Below are 22,397 nucleotides of genomic sequence, written 5' to 3'. Positions count from 1 at the left end.
TTGCATAACTGTCAATTACCCAATGCAGCAAAACTGTATTTTTATCAGGATATTGAGTCTCTGTGAATATTATGTGTTAATAGCATAGTAATAAATTATACTACAATCTTATGACATATATCTATCACAGAAATCACAGAGGGAATATAACAGGTGTATTTGTGTGTTTAAATATGAATTCATGCTGCCTGTTATTATTTTTCCATATCATGATTTTCCAAACAATCCTTATGTGCTCATAACGTCTTAAATTTGTCCTCCTGTTGTCACTGCTCCTCACTCCCTGATCCTCCTGATCCTTTTTTTTCCTCCATAGGTGATGACAGAGACAGCTGCCGAGTTGACCGAGCGGCCTGAGACAGGGTGTTACATTCATGGTTTGTTCCTGGAAGGGGCGCGCTGGGACACACACGCTGGTCTGCTGACGGAGTCTCGGCCCAAAGAGCTGTATACGGAGATGGCCGTGATCTGGATGATGCCCATGCCCAACCGCAAACCACCACCGTCCGGCGTCTACATCTGCCCCATATACAAAACGCTTACACGTGCTGGTGAGCTGTGTGTGTGTTTGTGTGTGTGTGTGTGTGAGTGTGTGAGTGAGTGTGGGATTGGATTTGAGCTGGATACTGTTTCAGAACAGTGGAAAAAGTTTGAAACCTGATAGTAGAGTCATGATCAATTTAATGGTAGGAACTAAATTTAGGATTCTTTTAACAGTGTGATGACATTCTGTGTGGAAACAAGGCTTCTTTACTAATTTGACAAGATTTACAATCATTTTAAGATTAGATGAGGAGGAAGAACGATCATTTTCCACAGCAGGTTGACTCAAGCTCGAAATATGCAATTTCTTCATTTCAGAAGCAACATTTATTCTTGAAATCGATAGTTTTTGTAGTTTTTACAAAGTTTACCTTCACCTCTTTGTTTTATTTTTCCTTCTCTCTCTCTCTCCCTCTCTCTATTTCTTTTTATCAGGAACTCTGTCCACCACTGGTCATTCCACTAACTACGTAATCGCAGTAGAGCTTCCCACAAACCAAAGCCAGAAGCACTGGATAAAGCAGGGGGTGGCACTGATATGTGCACTAGATTATTGAGAAAACACACACACACACACACTCTTTCCTACATTCTCCCCTTTTTTTGTTTTTCTTTCTAGGACACGATGTTTAAAAAACTGAAGAGGAACTCGCTTGGCAGGAAGTGCACTCAAGTCTATTTCCTATTTAAACTCCTTGATGATTTAAACTTGTCAGACAAATCGTTTGTGTATGGCAGCACATTTCCTAGCTCCATTAGCGGTGAACGTTCTGTGTGTCTTGATGAAATATACTTCATTTATAAATACTTGAAACAAAATAAATGTCCCATTCAAGCGCTTATTTTCCCATGGTAACAGATGCTTTATAACTGTTTAAAGTCTTCCACATCCATGCTTATCGTCATAATATTCACTGATATTCACCAAAATCATACCTATTCTTTTTTTTACTGGTTTATTACATTATAAAGTGACCATTGTTCAGTTCCTGTTAAAAAGGACTGTACGTATGTCTGTGCAACACAAAATCGCACTTCCACTGTATATTTTGTAAATGCAGATTTTTATGGCTGCTTGTTCGACCCTGAGCTCTGTGAAATGTTTTACATATGTTCTACTAGTTTCCTCTGGGTTCTCCAGTTTCCTCCTTCCTCCTCTAACCATGCTATTGTGTGTGTTTGGGAGTGTGGACTTGGGGAGAGCCATCACAAGCCTTTACTGAAGACTTACCACACTTCCAGGTTTAGGGTTTTGCCATCACATCCTCAAACTGTGTTTTTTGGTACTTTTTGGTCTTGTCCCAAATGCAGCATTGAAAGTTTTTTAAAATTCCTGGAAAATACTTCGACCCAAATGCTTTAAGACGAACCTTGGCAGCAGTAGAAGCCAGTGATCAGAGCGCACCAGGGTGCAGGTCAGTGTCGCTTTAAGAGTCTGTAACGCTGACGCACAGGGGCAGGACCGCGTGAAAAAAAAAGCCCGATCTCAAACTCCCAGTGCACTATGTAGGATGTGAAGTAAAAGGGTTTGTACACTCCGTAGTGCACTATTTTAGCTCTTCATGCGCGTTTGGCACGGAGTCGTAGAAGAACCCGCATGCAGCCGGTCAGCTTTCTCTTTAAAAAGTCCGTGACTTTCTCACAGCAGTACTGCGGCTCAGAGTTCACACAGGGGTGACTGTAAGAGCTGTTTTTATATGTAGGACCAAGAGACCTTTTTTTTTCTGTCTATACAAACTTTTTTATTTTAATGAAACACACTTTCAGAGCCACCCTCGAGTCTGTACAGATTATACGCGCTGTAGTTTGGGATGAGTGTTGCGCGCCTGTAAATCACACCGGATTTATTCTGGGAGGACTGTCATCATCATCATCATCATCATCGACTGGGAATCGCTCACATTTCCAGCCGGAACATGCTACAAAATGGAAGAACCAAAGACGAGCAGCCAGAGACGAAATCAGAAACGGAAAGCGAGAGTAGGAGTGAAAGCGCAGAGACCAAGCCGGAGAAGGAGCGCGAATCCATACACTTCCCCATGCCTAACCCGAACCCTGCTGCTGGATACCCCAAACTGGAGATAAAGCGCAACGCCGTGACGGACGACTACAAGATCTCCACTCATGTCCTCGGTCTGGGGATCAACGGCAAAGTGCTGGAGTGTTTTAACAAGAAAACCGGGGAGAAGTGCGCTCTGAAGGTAACAAGCGCACCGGCGCACACCTGTCTTACATGTGTGTGTGTGTGTGTGTGTGTGAGAGAGAGAATCCTGGTGTTCAGTAACAGGCAGGATCAGGGGTCAGGGATTTCCTCATTGCTCTTAGTATAAGGACAATTTCTAAAAAAAAAAAAAAAAAGTTTTATAGAATAATAAACGTCAATCCAGTCCCTCTCAGTCAAAAGCACACATTCCTGACTATAATGACAGCCCTGGGATCTGCTGTTGGGCAAACTTACAGTGCATTTCTTTCAAAGACGTAAGATTTACAGAGATTATCATTCATTAAGGGGGAAAAAAATTCTGGCACCGTAGTGAGCCCCTTCCACGGGCCCTCTGCTTTGTACATTTTGTTCCTGGAGGATAATATACTGAAATTATGTTGACTTTTGTCTGGTCTTCACAAAGAAAACTATCAAGAGAAGCTCAAACAGATGAAATCTTGCAGCTGTGTCATTAAAGCTTGGGTTCGATTTAGGGGATTTGCACTTTATTAATTAATCAGCTACAATAAATATTTACGTCAGTTCAAAGTCCTCACAAGGATAGGGTTAAATTTAGACAAAGGTGTCAACATACGTGTGCGTGTGTGTAAAACGTATCCATGACTTCATGGATCCTGCAGCTGGACTCCGGGTTCCTGGAAGTCTACCTTTGTGTTACTATGACTACACCCCAAATCACCAAGGCATTCCTGCTGAATCAGAGTAGAGTTACAAAATAACTGTCATAATTTTATAGAAATAACAAATCTTAGTGTTGAATTTGTGTTGTTGTGGAGATGCATCTAAGTTCATCAGGTTTCCTCTAACTCTTGCTGCTTGCGCAGTGGAAAGGGAGACGTCACTGGGAGGCCATGCGAGCCTGGACTTTATGACCGAGGAGCTGTAATCCAAATCTGAGAGCTCTGGCAGCCAGAGTGTGTGTTTGTGTGTGTGTGTGTGTGTGTGTAATAGTAGTAGTCATGGAGAGAGAGAGAGACACCCGCAATATTCACGTGTAATCCTGAGGCATATTAAACAGTCGAAACAGTGAAGCAGGGCATGCTGTTCGTCTCTAAAACCCAAATTTCTACATTAATAATGATTATTACTGAAATATATCGCTGTATTTTATATGTAGAGTAGAGCTAACCATTACAGTGGTAATTATGGTGTAGAATTAGGACGGAGGGTTAGGGTTACAGGTTCAGGTCAGAGAGAGATAACACACACCTGACACCTTTATCACTAAAAAAAACAAAGGGTTCTCACACCCCTCATGATATACTGTAAACTGTACCTAAAATAACACAAAAGAATAAATACAAGCACTTTATTAGAGTAAAAGTAAATAAACAGTAAACGCCCCGTCTTACAGAAATGTTCAGCCTTTCACACACACACACACATGATCGCCTTCATATGCGTCATATCATAATTCTTTAGCATTCTAGAGTATTTTGTTATGCTCCGTGATATCACGTGAATGCAGCATGTGAAGACTTCATCATGTGGAAGGAAACAAATCATGTGAAAATAAGTACACACACAGGACAAAAATGTGTAGTAACACAATTATGTGTAAAGTTCAACTGAGGTTTCTGTAAGTGGAAAGAACACTTGGATAATCACGTTAATGACTAGCTTGTAGACAATTTTATAAAAATGAAATCAGTGGTCCGAATCTGCAGATCTACAGTATGTAGCTGGTCTATATTTTTCCTCATTTAAACTCTAAGGTTTGCCCATGGTGATAAAATTCTCCCCTCTCTTCTCTCTAGTGTTGCATCAGTAATTATATTTCAGTCGACTTCATCCAGCTGCTTTTTTATTGTTTTATGTTTTATTTTGAACAGAAACAGCACCACCCGAACACTGACAACAGAACATGATCTCACTCTGAACCGAAGATTCGTATCGCAGAGTAAATTAGATACATATATAGATATATTTTTATAAATATATATCCAAGGTATCTTGTTTGTGACAGAAAACTAGTGAAAAGAATAAAGGGGAAAAAAAGAGACAGGGATAAGTGCAGGGCTACGGAAAGAAACAAACCACTTCCCAATCTCCATCAAGGGGCTCCTTAGCAAATCAACATCATCGTTAAGAGTTTAATTAGCTTTTACTCCGCTGGTATATTCACAGGCGATTAAAGCCGCTGATCCAGACCTCCCCTGGCTATTGTGTTCTGATCCAAACGGATCCGGCAGTGATGAAACATGTGGTAGCTGATTTCCTGCTGCTGCATTTGAACTCGGCTCTTCATCAGGGAGCAGTTTTCGAGCTTGTAGTGATATGGTATGATAGTTTAAAGCCCTCCTGTGTAAGGGAAAAGGGTGTGTGCTTCATATCGGTTTGTTCCAGTGACTCAAACAAGAGGGGGGATGTAAATGCCTTCGATGCATCCAGTGAATCAGACTGGCTCCCATACGTCTGCTCACACTCGATTCCTCACAGGCAAAAGTTGTGAATCAGTCGAAGATGAAACGATCAGAGCTTCTCACGTGCAGGGGTTTTATTTAGAGGGTTGTCTTTTTGTACTCACCGCTGTGCACATATCAGGCTCTGATTTCACACATAGTTTAGTCTGGTTCAGTCGAAACCCTGGTGTGTTTTGATCTTCGGTGCAGGTGAAAATACAGAAATCATACCGTGGGTTTGGCTCAAAACGGCGGGTTCGAGGGGGTCCCGGTGCAGCACTCTAGAGCTGAAACTTCAGCCAAAGCACAGAGCTGTAGTGCAGCAGAAATGCAGTGTGTTCAGAAGATCTGGTCTAACAAAACGAGGAAAAAGAGAGAAAAAAAAAAAATTTATTTAATTATTATTGGATAATGTATTCATATCCTCTCTGCATTCTCTCTGCTTGGGGGCTTTTTCATGGTTTCTCTGCAAATGTTTGTTTCCTTTTGTCCGTCGCTGTATTCCTGACCGATGAATTGATGGAGTTTTATGTGGGTGTTTTTCTGCCTCAGACATTGTTTTTGTGGTTTCTGGCTGCGTTAATTATGTGCAGTGAGGAAAAACTCAGGCAACATAAGATCCCAAATAATGCAGACTGACTGAATGCACAGGGACGCGATCATCTATCAGTGTGCTTGTGTTTTCACACATATGAATCCTTAGTAAATTGAAACCTTCATGCAGGACAAAAACCAAAAGTACAACATCACATCCTATTACACTGAAACAACTCGCTGATTCTGGAGGCTCTTTCACGTATCAGATCTGGAGGAGAGGAGCACATCCCTGTAAAGCAGACCTGATTGAGGAACTCACAACAGTCACCACTTCTCAAAACTACTAAAGGAAACTGTTTTTGAATAAGCCTCAGCCTCTTTGGGGGGAAACTAACCGGCTGCGACGTCACATCCTGACGTCTGACCACAGAGTGTTTAAAATACATACCTTCAACTGTCACCTACTTTCGGTCAATCTTTATGTGGCACTTAAAGTGAAAAAGCTAGCTTGCACATCTGCAGTAACCGTTTGATATAAATTCAGTATATTAGTTTATTTTGCTTTTCATTGTGGTCCACTGTGACATGGTTAAATATTTTGTCTCAAATGTTTCGTTTTTCCCTTCGTCCCATATTAAATAACACCTTTGTAGACATTTATTATTCCTACACTTTTTATAAGATTTTATACCTGACACCTAAATAGCTTCAGATTATTTTCCATGTAGGTCATGTGACTTTTATATTCACGGCTGTGCATCAATTGCTCTAAAACTGTTTCCATCACCGTTTTTCAGAAATGATGTGATTTACAACAGCATCCTTCTTCCCCTTCTGTAATACCATATGAAATGTAAGTGTGGGTAATAGGAGAGTCCAATCACAAATCTGACAACCATTATAGAAGGCTGTGATGACCTGACCATGACCTCACACACACACTCTCCACAGAGACTGAAGACTGTACACACATCACATCTGATTTCTCATTTCAAACACATCCGAGCGTCCGACTCGGCTTTTTAATATAAACCCGGTTGCCGTGATACTGGAACGAACCTGCTTGTTATCTCCAGCGTGTCCTGTGATTTATTCATTTGCATCCACTCTAGTTTATCGCTCAATTTCCCTTTTAATCACACAGCAAACAGACATAAACCTGTCGCTGTAAAAGGTGATAATTAAGCCGGATTAAACGTGCGGGGCAGCAGCAGGCCGTAACGCACCGATCAATCCACTGAAGAGAGCTTGGAAGGAAGCCACAATTTTCATCGAATTCAATTACTTTAGCTGATGATTTCTCTTGCTAGACCTGACTGTCTGCCAATACGGAGAGGCAGCTTGTCTCGGGCAGATATCTTACACTTTAATATGACCTCTGAGGTTTATCATTCAGAGATAAGAGCCGGTCAAACATGGGGGGGATACGCTGAGTTATTGCCGGTATATACAAACACAAAAATACATCAGAATATATTTTTATACCTAGTATTATGTGCCCCAGGTGGAAGTTTCCAGAAATAAACCACAAAATGCTAAACTATGATGGTTAAAGAGCTAAACTAAGCGCTACCACACTGCACAAAATCATGTTATACAGTATTAATAATGCTAGTATGCTGTTATATTCTTGTAGTAAGCACTTAATATAACAGCTAGCAACCAGCTCGCTAGCCAGTCACGGCTATTCTTTTCCCATAGTCTGAGATCTGCTTTTAATCGCTCTGATTGACGTTTATAATTCATTTATAAAGCTTTATCCTCCCTGACACATAAACACTATTACATACTACAGAATCTAACGAGCGTCTGTTTACATTTCACGTGACAGACTGAGAAAATGGGGCAAAGGTTTCATCTTAACCTTAACCTTTAGAACCTTTCATAATAATTAAGTTCTGCGTGTTGTTATATATTCACAATATTGACTTATTGAGCCTTTCACATTTCAGCTTGTGCAGTAGATCAGAGCAGTTCAGTGTCTAAAACCTGCTCCATTTTGTTGTATGCTGGAGGTTAATGTTGTTGATCAGTACCTGTTAAAATCAACAAACACTCAGGACTTGACATGTCTGTTTCTCTTTTTGTACTCGTCTGGATTAAACTGAAACTACTAAAATATTATCAACGAAATGACATCCAGTGCTCAGTTCTCCCTTAAAGCTAAGTCTGGACTACATTCAGGGGGAAATTTTGGTGAAACTTGTACTTTATTTATAACATATCAGGTGGAATACCGGACCAAACACAAACATCAATAAAAGGAAATAAAAAAATCCCTTAAGGCTTCCTAAACCTTTACAGCGCAGTGCAAACGTTTCCCTTCTTAAAAGTTTGTATTCGGAGAAAGAGCTACTCTTCACTTCTTGTTCTTTCTCCTGGACGAGGAACAAATGGCTGCGTTTTATTTTCCTCTTAGTAAAGAGTAGAGTGGAATAATGGAGTCTTGGGTTTCAGGGTAAAACTGCCCAGTGTTGTACATCACTGACAAGTCCTGGTTTTTCCCCAGGATCACTTCCTGTTAGCGTTGGCTGTTTTTCTAAACTGATAGCAGTGAGATGACGAGACCATGCTTCCGTATGTCAGGTTGAATAAATAGCAAGAATAACAAGGATTTCCTTGAAATCCTTCGGTTCTTATTTGGAAAGAATTCATGCTTAGTGTTGCTCAATTTCTCTCCATACTTCTTAAGATGCTAAACATGTTTACACTTAAATGGAAAGTGAATTGTTCGTAACTGAGGCTGAGTGAAAACCGAAATATCTATCACACTGTCGTCGGTCTGAAAGCGTAAGCTAACAAACAAACACTAGAAGAAAAACAGTTATCTTATCTAGCATGCTATTGATTGAGATAATCTTAATGCTTAGCCTAACGTTAAATAGCTTGCTAACACCCCTGCCTAGCAGTTTACACAATATAATAAACTGTTACTCTGTGCACTAGGGGCATTAGGTAGAAGTTTACACAGTATGAAATAAATTGTTAATCTCATGCTAGCCAGCTTGCTAACTTTAATAAGCAATTTGTTAGTGAATAGCAGTCCTGTGTGGCCAAAGCTGTGTTCACTTGGGTGCAAACAAACACCCACTGATCAGTTTAGCTAAAAAAATTATTTATTCACAGTGTGTTTCCTGATATCATCTTGCTGTCGTTTACTCTGCGGAGGTTGAGGTGAGCGTTTGAGTAACGCTAGGAAAATGTGACACAGATCTGTACTCTGTCCTGTGAGTCTCTGACACAGAGACCGTAAAGACAATTGGTGGTGCTGCAGATAAGAAGATCTAATGAAGTGAGCGCCGAGCTTTTATTTATCTACGCTGCGCTGTAATGTTTTACAGAGAGCTTAATTTAGAGCAGGAGATTACGCCTGCGTCACACAACGCATAGCTGGCTATAGCATGACTCACTGAGACCATTAATAAATCACACACTCTGCAGTTTAATGCAAACACAGGTGTGTGTATGTGTGTGGGTGTGTGTGTGTCAGAGAGAGAGAGAGAGATGCATTCCTTTCTCCTGAGGTACAAAGGAGAAAATTTATCTACTAGTTTTCTGAGAAGAAAACGAAGCAGAAGGTTGAAATGGTTTATGAAGCGTTCAGGAAATATATTCACGCATATATTCACGTAGGAAATTTTTTCTGCTTGTTTTAGGGAGCGGCGCTAAGACCGTGATCTGCAACATACTTCAAAATCTTTCCGTTTCTGCGAGACTCGTCTAAATACGAGCTCTGACCCCGTCCAGATGCTATCATCGTAAACACTCGCGTCTACAGCTTGACTTTCCTCCTCTACTCATTCTCGCTCCCTGATCGACATACTCAATGAGATCTGCAACTCCATACAAGATTTATTTATAAAACTTCTGCTTTGTTAAAAAATTCTGTTTCCACTTTGATTAGTGGAGCGGTGACCTAACCTCAATGCTTCAATTCGACCTTCTGCTGCTAGTGTTGCAATGCGACTTCATCTCTACGTAGGCACTTTAGCCTTTTAGTCTGTCTAAAACTCTCTCATCAGTTTATAAAGCCTCGTTTTCGTGGTAATCGTCGCTCTTGTCATCTCGCAGATCGCTAACTAGCCGAGACGCTGCCATGACTCAGCGTCTTGAAGCTACGGTGCATTCTGAGACAGGAAAAAAAGCTTTTAGGAGCCAAATGTGAAACCTGATCATTCTCGACTTTCATTTTTGACGTTTTTTTCCTCCTGTTATAACTGTGCTAGCAATAACTTAACCCCCCTGTGACATCAGAGCAACACACGACCGCGAATTTCTCACAGGAATGAAGCAACACATCTCTGACAGACTCCTCCATTTAAATATATTCAACATGGAGATTTCCTTTACTGTTTCTGTTTCCACGGCGATCTGAACTTGATAAAGGTTCGGTATCAGTTGTTTTGCGCTAGTATCAGTTCCGAACCCTGAAGCCGTTTCTTCCACATTAAGGCTGATGTTCCCCGCACAGACGCCAGAATCGATCGGGGTATCTCCTGGCCATTTTTCCACAGCACAGACTATTAAATCACGCTCCTCAGCTTAAACCTGCGCAGTCAGGAAATTAAATACGGTAATAAAACACAAGCGGTCGATGATGTCGTCAAGCCTTGGTGATGAAGAGCGATCGATATAAAAACCAGACTCATGAGTCTAAATGCAGGGTGACCACCACATACAGCATTTACAGCACCTAAATGTCAGCTATATTTAACCAAGAAGCTAAATCCGTTGTATAGGAGACATCAACCAGTGAGGTAAAGTCTGATTCAGGCTCAGAGCTGAGCGCTTCAGGACCTGTTCGGTGGCCACGTTTAACCGCATGACCTCCACGTCAATACTTGCAAGAACTTTAACCACTGAGCCGGCGAGTTTCTCATGCAGTGTGACAGTCGTAAGTGACACAATAACTCTTGTGTAACTCTCACTGTGACTATTCATTAAAATAGAGGCCATTTCTGTGGGAAAATCACAGATTTGGCAACATTTCCTGTGAAAGACTGAGACGAGATCTGAAGTTTTCCCGTGGAAAAAATTACTTATGCACATATTTTAGTAGGCGGCTTTATTTTAGACCTTACTGATTTTTCTGTACTTACAGTAGGAGGTTGCGTTACAGTTACTGTGGATAGCGCTAATGTTTAACAGGATAGTCTTTAGTCCGAAATGAGATGTAGTCGCTCAGCCACTTAAAAAACAAACACAAACACACTCCAACAGACACAGTAATAAATTATTATAATATAACAATAATATTCTCTTTACAGCTGACATTTTGAGCCTGTGGTCCATAGAGCTCTTTGAAAGTCTAGATTTTGTGCTTTATCTTTGCTTTGATAACATGATAGTGTGTGAGATTATGTCGTAATTGGGGATAAAAAAAAAGTCAAAGTAATCTTTGAGAGGTTTATGAACTTTTATCAGGATAACAGTGGGATATGTGGTGACTGTTTATAGAACAGAGCTGTTATATGAGAATATTACAGTGAATATTACAGTGAATAATGTAAAAGAAAAAAGAAATTAAAGAGACATTTAATCATTTATTTATTTAATTAATTAATTTATTTATTTTTATTTATTTATTTAATGTAATTTATTTTTATTTTATTTATTAAATTTAATTAATTAATTAATTTATTTATTTATTTATTTATGTGAAATATGGATCAGGTCTGAAAGATTTCTTCAACACTTTCCATCATGGTTATAATCTTCGTTGCAAGCTGGATGTCTTGCTTTAAACCACTATTAGCTTGATATATTGATATATATCATTTGTCATTTGTCCCGCAGAATGGAGAAATAAACAAGATGTTCATTTTTTTTTCACTTTTGTAGAAACTGAAAGTGTCAAACACTCAGAGGACTGACAGGATTAAAAAAAGTGATGACTGACAGTCAGTATGGATTTGTTAGTGATATAGAAGCTCTAATCCTCATGACCTCATGTCCTATTAGTGCACACACACATACATACACACACACACTATTACACACACACACCATTACACATGTGTGTCACTTTACATTACATATTAATCCCTTTTGTCTTATCTGAGGCTTAACACACAGTAGGATTGCTGAGCATGGGTATTTGGACATGTGTGTGTTAGTATGTGTGTGTGTGTGTGTGTGTGTGTGTGTGAGAGAGAGAGAGAGACAGAGATGCTGTAGGTACATAAAACCTCAAAATTAAATGGAAAAAAAAAAAAACTTTCGGTTTCTTTTTCAGCCCCACCTCCATCTATCATCTAGTGTGTGTTTGTTGTTTGTTCGCTGAATGATGGACAAATCAGACAGAGAATTATTTGGTCATAAATTCAAGGTCATTAGGTGAACTTGAAACTACTTTCCGAAACACAAAGAGTGACCAAGCATCAGGGACAGATTAGACCCACTCCAGCTGCTGGTGATATAAACAAAATAGCAACACACACACACACACACACACTCAGAGTTTATGGATTACAATCAGCAGAGACGGCCTGTATACGTGGGCGGAGGTTAAACCACATTGCAAATTAACGCCTCTGCTCCTCATCCTCACACAAACAGCTTTCAGCTTTAATTGATACAAAACGCCGCTTGTTTGTTTCTCTGTTCGTTTGTTCGTTTGTTTGGCCCGTAACCAGATGACGAACTGATGCTTAATGAAGCCCCATCGCTCAGTCCTCTATGGTAATGCAGTGGCTTTGGGTCATGTGGAGCTTAAACGAAGAAAACATCGTGTTTAAAATTCAGCATTGTGTCACTTTTTTTGCAAATCGTTTGTAGCGGGCTGCGCCCCTGCCTTTTCTTTTCTTTTCTTTTCTCGAACCCGTTATTGGTACGAACGAATCGGCCTCGCTTGAACAGATCAGCTTATTAAAATAATAAGTTCTACATTTTTTAAAAAAGCAACTGTGGAAATAATTGCTATCAGCGATTCGTGTTAAATTAAAGAAGCATCCTCATTACATTTTTATATTCGAAAAATTGCCCGAGGTTTCAGGATAATGGTTTATCAGGATAATGTGGTTTAGCAGTTTTACTAAAATTAATTTGGAATTTGTTGTGAAACTCTTGTTCAGTGACCAGAACTCAGAAAAAAGAATCCTTGCAATTCTCCATGTAAATGATCTCATGCTCATTTATTCTACCTTACAAACGTCAGCACGCTTCATCCAGCATCCTAATGGAGCGTAAAAGAAGTGGAGATTACATGCACATGAATGACATCTGAACACAATGATTTGGAGGAGTGTCCCAAAACTTTTGGCAACATAAGTGTACTATGTTTTTTTTCTCTCTTGAGGTTGATAAGACTCTTTTTGAAAAGAATTTGTTACGTTACTGAGAACTCGAGATCCTCAAGATGACAGAAACCCTGACGTTGCACTTAACGTACCTTTGACTGCTACACAGCAGAAAACTTATCATACAACAGTTACACGAGTCCCTGTTGCTATGGAAACGATCAGACATGTTAGAACGAGGGCCTTCACATCAGACTCGAACCGTTCCTGTGCTTTGAACAGAATTATTGCTTTGGTACAGTATGATTAGTGTCAAACTTGCGCCGTCCTTCTTAACATCTCTCCTTACACTCACACACAGATTCATTTTCTCTCTGCTCCTAAAAATACAACCTGATGGAAGACTTGTGCAATGTCACAGCCTCGTGTCTATTCCGGGGTTCCGCTCGTCCTTCTCTCCGTCACATACCGAGAGAGACATCTGAGAGGGAGCGAGGGATCTTAAAATACTTCAGTGATAAATGAAAATACTGTACCTTACACCTTACATGACAGCATGTTCACCTCTCATCATGATATCAGCTTTAACACTTAGCAGTGTGTGTCATATATAAAGATATCCTGACCCTTCACCTCTCTGTTCATACTTTAGGTTGTGTTCCCTTCTTTCCTTCGTGTTTTTATGTACCGTTTAGAGGTTTGACCAGATTTGAGAATACTTTTCTGTGGTATATATATATATATATATATATATATATTTGTCGCCTCTGTTAGATTTTCTGGGGTTTTTTTCTCTCTGTCTTAAAGGCCGGCTGCCCCCTGTTGAGACACGGACTTACCCTGGGCTTTGGGGTTTTATACACAAGTGTGACCTGACATGGCATGTTGTAGAAAGCCTCTCTAACCAGGAAGTTCCCCCAGCTTCTAGTGCGAAACTAAATTCCACTGAGGGAATAAAATAAAATAAATACCACTGAGGGAAGCTTCTGTATGAGTGAGAAAAAGTTGCTTCATTGATTAAAGGGGTTTTCTCTTCTGTCCTCCAGCGCAGTGGAAATGTTTTTCCACATCTGTACAATGTGGCTAGAATTACATCCAGAGGTCAGACAGGAGCAGTGCCAGGATGCTGCAGAGAACCCTCAGCCTTTCAGCTTGGAAAATAAAACCGGCTACTAAATGAATAAAGTGTAAGATGTTTCACCGTCCAGGGAAATTCCAGCGTGATGGTGTAATGTGTTGTTTGTTGTGTCGTGTAGCATTCTCTAGTGTGTTGTTGTAGCGCTCAGTCTCGGGTTTTTCTATTCACTATTCATATGTCTGTATTTTAATGTGTTATTAAATGTGTGTTTATAGCCACAGCTGGTGACTCTTAGACCATGTATCTTAGACCATCTATCTATCTATCTATCTATCTATCTATCTATCTATCTATCTATCTATCTATCTATCTATCTATCTATCTATCTATCTATCTATCTATCTATCTATCTATCTATCTATCTATCTATCTGTCTGTCTGTCTCTCTCTCTCTCTCTCTCTCTCTCATCTCTCATCAAGTGTGAACTTGCTAGCAAAGTGGTTCCTCACATTGAAAATACACATCTGCATCTGAAGTGTATCATGATGAGGGTTTTTGGGTGTTTTTTTGGGTACACTATCTATCAACGTTTCTTATTTTAAATAGAATAAAAGAAAAATATCCCTCAGGTTACTGACTTTTTAAAATACTGCTATAAACTCATTCTTCCAGTCTAGTGCATCATGCATGTATTAAATGATAAAGAAAGCCAGAGGTTTTTTTTTTTACTTCCACTTTCTTTACTAGTATTTTGAGTGTTGTTGTTATTTCAGTTCCTCTTCCACTGGTCCCTGAGTTTCCTGAGTGCTGAGCTCATCAGGGCATGTTTACGAAACACCCCCACCACCCTGCTGCATTAATGCACCTCATTTTCCCTCCTGACCTTTTTCTCTTGCTCGTGTGTGTGTGTTTTGCAGATTCTGTACGACAGCCCGAAAGCGCGCCGCGAGGTGGAGTTGCACTGGCGCGTCTCCAGCGGGCCGCACATAGTGCGGATCCTGAGCCTCTATGAAAACATGCACCACGGGAAAAAGTGCCTGCTCATTATCATGGAATGGTGAGGATTCAACTACACTTCCCAGCATGCATCACTCAGCCCTTTTGTAACGCATTACCCAGTCATCAGTCATCAGCAGCTGCTCAGGCTGACTGGAAATGGCTGTGACGGGCTTGTTTATTCATGTCATGATAGAGAAAAAGCTCGTTCTGCTGAAGGAAACTGACCCAGAGTGGACATAATGGACTGCTGTGCTCCAGAAGGGCGGGGTTACTGTGTTGTGGATACTTATTCACATTTTATTCACGTCCTAACACGAGCCTTAAACTTAAACCACAGTGACCCGAGGGTCAGCTGAAATTATACAAACAGCTTTCCTTGGGATCTAGTCTCATCAGATTCCCTTTCTTTAAAAAAAAAAAAATCATAAATCATATTCGTATCTGTACTTCCACTCATTTACGGCTCGATATCAGCTCATTTCCACATAATGCAATCATTTCTCATAAGCAGTGAGCAGCGACTTTTCCCAAAATATGTTGATCTTATCTCGTGTTGATGTTACGCACAATGCCCCTTAATTATCTGTATTTTTTGTTACGTACTGCAAACATGTTTATTTATAAAACATTTCCCTTGAAATGTGGCACTCCAGAAAGTCGGGTTTGTTTGGAATAAAGTTCTCGTCCTATGAGAGACTCGGTAATGTGAACCTTGGCTTTGGATCCTATAATTAGTGACGAGATACTGAGTGTATACTTAATTACAGTGTCCAGGTTAAAATCGCTTATTTATTTCAGTTCCACACGCAGAGTTAATGAGCACTCGTGATCCCTTTGAATTAACCAACCAACCAACCTGGAGTTTACTTCATATAATTTAAGGAATACAGAAACGCTTAACACCTACACAATAAATATTAATAGCATGATCTTTCTAAGCTACACCGAACAGGCATAACATTATGACCACATCATAACATCATGGACAAACGTAAGGATTTGAGCTTTGAGTTTGACGAAGGGACGAATTGTGATGGCTAGATGGATCAGAGCATCCCCAAAACTGCAGCTCTTGTGGCGTGTGCAGTGGTCAGTATCTATCAAAAGTGGTCCAAGGAAGGAACAGTGGTGAACTGCAGACAGGGTCATGGATGGCCAAGGCTCATTGATTCATGTGGTGTGTGAAGGCTGGCCCGTGTGATCCGATCCAACAGATGAGCTACTGTTGCTTAGATTGCTGAAGAAGTTAATGCTGGTTCTGATAGAAAGGTGTCAGAATACACAGTTTATGACAGGTCAGGGCTGTTTGGGCAGCAAAACACAAAAATTAGGCAGGTGGTCATAATGTAATGCCTGGTGGGTGTATAACTAGATTATTGATCAGGCTTCTGCTTTCTCTAATTAGTAGCCAAAAATACTTTGTGAAAGGTTGATGTGAGGTAATCCAGGTATAAACGTATTAGGGGAAGTGAACAGGAGTGCCTGGAGGGAGAAGTGTGGAAAACAGGAAGCGGAAAGTTTGTTGACTGAACATGAAGGAACCGCAGAGTTGTGCAATTTTACATTCTTTTCTGTTTCTGTTTCTCTCTGTCACACTTCTCCAACTTCCTGGCACCAGCTCCAGCTCTCCTATTCTTCTGTGCGATGGTGTGTATGAGTCTATCAGGGCAAGAGAAGCCATGAGCCACACACACACACACACACACACCGCATCTCAGGAAATGACTTATATCTCTCTGCACCCAGTCTGTGGTTTTTTATGTTCCACGTCTGGGGATCCACAGCGTTGCACACTTTAGTGTTTCCCCCAAAGTGGCATGATAGTGACAAGTGTTTCATTTCATGTGTAAGAGAGAGCTGAGGAAATGTGAATGATTTGTTTTATTTCAGCGTAAGTGAAGCAGGTGGATTTTTATGAATGAATGAATGAATGAATGAATGAATGAATAGTGTTTTATTTGCTGTGTGTTGAAACTTCCGTGTTCTATAAACAGCAACTTTTTCCACTGCTGCAGAGTCAGATCCAGATCACTGACTCCTGTAAATCATCTCCACTTAACCCATTCATAAAAAACAGAGAGAGAGAGAGAGAGAGAATGTGTGTGTGTGTGTGTGTTTGTGTGTGTGTATGTGTGTGTGTGTTTGTGTGTGTGTGTGTGTGTGTGTGTGAGAGAGAGAGAGAGAGAGAGAGAGAGAGAAATAATGAGAGATTGTATTCAGAAGAAAAGAAAAGACAGGCTGGAATTAGAGCATAATTGAATCATGGAACATTTTTAGTTGTGAGAATTTGGCAGTGTGGTTAGTCAGAACTGCTGAGTAACACACACACACACACACACACACACATACACAGGAACCCGCTACCCATAATACATTCTGCAATGCACCTTTACAGTTTTTTTTCACTGTGTCAGCGTGATTAAACCCTGCTGTATCTTCACCTCACTCTGATCCTCACTCTGAACCTCATTCTGAACCTCAATCTGAACCTCACTCTGAACCTCATTCTGATCCTCATTCTGAACCTCACTCTGAACCTCATTCTGATCCTCACTCTGAACCTCATTCTGATCCTCACTCTGAACCTCATTCTGATCCTCACTCTGAACCTCATTCTGATCCTCACTCTGAACCTCACTCTGAACCTCACTCTGATCCTCATCCTGAACCTCACTCAGAATCTCATTCTGAACCTCACTCTGAACCTCACTCTGAACCTCACTCTGAACCTCATTCTGAACCTCACTCTGAACCTCATTCTGAACCTCACTCTGATCCTCATTCTGATCCTCATTCTGAACCTCACTCTGAACCTCATTCTGATCCTCACTCTGATCCTCACTCTGAACCTCATTCTGAACCTCACTCTGAACCTCATTCTGATCCTCACTCTGAACCTCACTCTGAACCTCACTCTGATCCTCACTCTGAACCTCATTCTGAACCTCATTCTGAACCTCACTCTGAACCTCACTCTGAACCTCATTCTGAACCTCACTCTGATCCTCATTCTGATCCTCATTCTGAACCTCACTCTGAACCTCATTCTGATCCTCACTCTGATCCTCACTCTGAACCTCATTCTGAACCTCACTCTGAACCTCATTCTGATCCTCACTCTGAACCTCACTCTGAACCTCACTCTGATCCTCACTCTGAACCTCATTCTGAACCTCATTCTGAACCTCACTCTGAACCTCATTCTGAACCTCACTCTGAACCTCACTCTGAACCTCACTCTGATCCTCACTCTGAACCTCATTCTGAACCTCATTCTGAACCTCACTCTGAACCTCATTCTGAACCTCATTCTGAACCTCACTCTGAACCTCATTCTGATCCTCACTCTGATCCTCACTCTGAAGCTCAGTGCAGTCAGTTAACACAAAAAGTCTGAGAGGAAACCAGACTTTACTCACAAATACACCAGAACTGGCAGAGCTGTTCAGTGGAATGTTTTACACAAGTCTCTCTCTCTCTCTCTCTCTCTCTCTCTCTCTCTGTCTCTCTCTCTCTCTCTTTTTATCTGTCTGTCCCTCTCTCTTTCTCTCTCTCTCTCTCTCTCTCTCTCTCTCGTTCCTACTGTTGCTTGTTCTGGATAATTAGATGTTGTAAACAAAGCCCATTCTTCAAACAACTGACTATTTTTCTGTCTGGTTTTTGTTTGTGAGGAGCGAGATTAATGCTGCGTTTATTTTGTGTGTGTGTGTGTGTGTGTGTGTTGCAGTATGGAAGGAGGAGAGCTCTTCAGTAGGATTCAGGCCAGAGGAGACCAGGCCTTTACTGAGAGAGGTAGGTTCAGAACACACACACACACACACACATACACACAAACAAATTTAGACTCTTTAGAAATGTCCTAACTGCTTGTGTGTTTGTGTAGAGGGCTCTGAGATCATGCGAGACATCGGCACTGCCATCGAGTATCTGCACAACATGAACATCGCACACAGAGACATCAAGGTGATACACAGCAAGAATGTGTGTGTGTGTGTGAGATAGTGTGTGTAACAGAAAACTTCCTGTATGTGTTAAAGTAATAGTGGAACACTCTGAGCACTATAATGAAGATGCTCTTTAAATGCAGCCGGAGAACCTGCTCTACAACAGCAAAGACTCCAACTGCGTGCTCAAGCTCACAGACTTCGGCTTTGCGAAGGAAACCACGCTGCACAACCCGCTGCAGACGCCGTGCTACACGCCATACTACGTCGGTACGTAAACTCGCTAGTCGGTGTTAAAAAGGATCTAGGATCTGTAAGAGTCGACTCCTGCAGCTCCCAAACGAATCGTTTTTTTGAAAATGTTGAGTCTGTATGAAGCAGTGCGTTACACATCCACATGACTCTGAATCGTTCTGCTTTTCTGAATGAATCACTAATCAGATTTGCCTGAGAGATTCAGCTCAGTCTCACTGTTATATGATCAACAGCATCACAGAATCTCGAATACACAATACTGCTGAATTTTCAGTAGAAGGAAATGTTTAGGTTGACTCTTTAGATGCACGAGTCGACTCACCAGAAAGAGCCAGTTCAAAGAGTCAACTCAGTATTTCCAGTGTATATTTTAAACATATGAAATAAATCTGTAAAGCAGGATGAAAAAGATTAATTTTCTCTCTCTCTCTCTCTCTCTCTCTCTCTCTCTCTCTCTCTCTCTCTCTCTCTTTCTCTTCCTCTCTCTCTCTCTCTCTCTCTCTTTCTCTTCCTCTCTCTCTCTTCCTCTCTCTCTCTCTCTCTCTCTTCCTCTGTCTCTCTCTCTCTCTCTCTCTCTTCCTCTGTCTCTCTTCCTCTGTCTCTCTTCCTCTCTCTCTCTCTCTCTCTCTCTCTCTTTTAGCGCCTGAGGTTCTCGGACCTGAGAAATACGACAAATCGTGTGACATGTGGTCTCTGGGTGTGATCATGTACATCCTGTGAGTGTGAATGAAAAATTAGAGAAATATTCTATTTTTTACCAACTGTAACTAGCTGTAACTGACATTGTAGAAAAAAACATGCTGATAAATCTCTGTACTCTGTGTGTGTGTGTGTGTGTGTGTGAAGGTTGTGTGGCTTCCCACCGTTCTACTCTAACACGGGTCAGGCGATTTCCCCCGGCATGAAGCGGCGCATCCGCATGGGCCAGTACGAGTTTCCCAACCCTGAGTGGGCTGAGGTGTCAGAGGAAGGTGAGCTGCTGTGTGTGTGTGTGTGTGTGTTGGGTGGGTATGGGTGGGTGGGTGAGATATAAGTAATGCCTGGTAAATGTGTCAGCAGTTGTGGTTTAATGATTGAATGTGTATCACTTCTGCTTTTGTCTTTAAAATGTGTGAGCTTTCGGTGTTAGGGTTAGTGTGTGCCACTGCGTAAAAGAGTGTGTGTGTGTGTGTCTCAAACATCTTGTGTGTGTGTGTGCGTGTGTGTGTTCTCATCCAGCTAAACAGTTGATTAACCAGCTGCTGAAGACTGACCCTAATGAGAGGATGACCATCTCACAGTTCATGAACCATCCCTGGATCACAGTGAGTCTGCAGTGTGTGTGTGTGTATGTGTGTGTGTGTGTGTGTGTGTGAGATGCTTATATATGGATTGTGGCCTTTACACTTTTTCAGTGTATATTCCTGTTGTGTTTTTTAGCAATCCATGGTGGTTCCCCCAACACCACTGCACACCACACGCGTCCTCACTGAGGAGAAAGAGCTGTGGGATGAAGTGAAGGTACTGACACACACACACACACACACAACAAAAATTACGCTTAAAAATTCAGGGAATGAAACAGCTTTCAGAATAAACCTCCTACATTGTAAGTATAATAAAAATAAATAATATATAATATAATAAAATAATATAAATATATTCTACCAAAAAAGACAATACAATCAAGTCTCTTTAAATGTAAACATTTCCGGTTGCAAAAAATAAATAAAGAAAAAAAGAAAATTAATCTTTTTCACACCCAGTTTCATCCTGGGATATGGGATTGGGTAAATTAAAAACAAAAAAAGGATATTGGATCAAAGTCATCTCTACAAATAATAATAATAATAATGATAATAATAATAATAATAATAATAATAATAAAGCTACACAAAGTTACTTAAAACTGAAACAAAAAAAATAGCAATTAATAATAAATTAAATAAAAAATATTTATTTATTTATTTAATTCCATATACTTTTTAAAAAATAAAATTGTTATAAATTTCAATGTAATTTAAATGTATCCTGTACAATCTCGCATATGGAAGCGTCGTGTTGTTGTACTTTGCACTTTCCGCCACTAGAGGGCAGCACACTCCACCTTTTTTTTACCCCAGACTTCCATTTTAAATTTTCTTAAGGCATAATTCGGTTTACTTAGATGTATAATGACAAATTTTTCTTGCTTTATTGTTTGAGTTGTTTGACATGCTTTCTTGTGTGTGTGTGTGTGTGTGTGTGTGTGTGCGTGCAGGAGGAGATGACGAGTGCTCTTGCCACCATGCGTGTGGACTACGACCAGGTGAAGATTAAGGACTTGGACACATCCAGCAACCCGCTGCTCAACAAGAGGAGGAAGAAAGCGGCAGCGGCCGGCGGAAAGGGCGGAGCCACTGTCTGTAACAGCCAATGAGGTCTGAAGGAGAGAAAGAAAGATGAGGAAAAAGGGACAGATTTATAGATGAGTGATGCACGGAGGGGTGGAGAGGGAAGCGAAAGTGAGGACAGAATGAGGACATCAGCATAACCAGCACATCATACACACACACACACACACACGTGTGTGTAGACGGTTAGATTTGTATTCTTACAGATGTGGTGTTCATATTTTTTAAAAATATTTGTAACACATTCAGTTGCAACTGTGTGTTTTAGATATGTGTGTGTGTGTGTGTGTGTGTGTGCGTGTGTGTGGTGCATTCACAAGGCACTTGAGTTTATTAATACGGAAGTTTTCCCTGGACACTACGCACAGTCAGCACACTGCCAGTGTAAAGGTGATCCTTCCTCACTGCCTCCTCTTCCTCGTCGACACTCAATGGGAACACACACGTCAAAGGACACACTCTTTAGAAGGACAGATTGTGTGTGTGTTTTGTACTTCATGCGTGGGTTGCTGCATCACCATCTTCATCATCATCATCATCATCATCATCATTACAGCACAGGATGCTCTGTTTGAATTTGTCTGTTAGCCCCTCTTTTTTATTCAGAAAAGTTTTTATTTTCCGTGGTTTGTTATGACCCTTTCCGCAAACATCGTGGCCAAAATAAGAAGGGATTTTTATTTTATTTTATTTTTTGCTGTTGTTTGAGTCTTTTATTATGACTTTGCTAAATAAGATTTATCAGAGAGCAGCCACTGTATTTAAGGCAACATTGTTTTAATAAAAAAAAATAATAAATCACGA

At 40.7% G+C, this 22,397-nt stretch overlaps 2 protein-coding genes across 2 annotated transcripts in view; both read left to right on the top strand.

The window, feature by feature from the left end:
• dnah1 (dynein, axonemal, heavy chain 1) overlaps positions 1-1,896 on the top strand; it is a 33,520-nt gene extending 31,624 nt beyond the window's left edge. Inside the window, exons 77-78 of the mRNA XM_058373618.1 lie at positions 317-551; positions 979-1,896. Coding sequence (XP_058229601.1) covers positions 317-551; positions 979-1,100 — 357 coding nt within the window. The 3' untranslated portion in view covers positions 1,101-1,896. The remainder of the gene's footprint in view (positions 1-316; positions 552-978) is intronic.
• Positions 1,897-2,190: 294 nt separating this feature from the next.
• Positions 2,191-22,394, top strand: mapkapk3 (MAPK activated protein kinase 3). The gene is made up of 10 exons (XM_058373617.1): positions 2,191-2,744; positions 14,941-15,080; positions 18,750-18,814; positions 18,906-18,985; positions 19,110-19,236; positions 19,862-19,937; positions 20,068-20,192; positions 20,440-20,525; positions 20,641-20,721; positions 21,461-22,394. Exons 1-10 carry the CDS (start codon positions 2,460-2,462, stop codon positions 21,617-21,619), a joined length of 1,224 nt encoding a protein of 407 aa, XP_058229600.1. The 5' UTR covers positions 2,191-2,459; the 3' UTR covers positions 21,620-22,394.
• The last annotated feature ends 3 nt before the right edge of the window (positions 22,395-22,397 follow it).

This window comes from Hemibagrus wyckioides, linkage group LG21 (genome assembly GCF_019097595.1).
Source record: "Hemibagrus wyckioides isolate EC202008001 linkage group LG21, SWU_Hwy_1.0, whole genome shotgun sequence".
In the NCBI taxonomy this organism is placed as follows: Eukaryota; Metazoa; Chordata; class Actinopteri; order Siluriformes; family Bagridae; genus Hemibagrus; species Hemibagrus wyckioides.
Note: the sequence above shows the minus strand (reverse complement) of the source record. Positions and strands in the feature narration are given on the sequence as shown.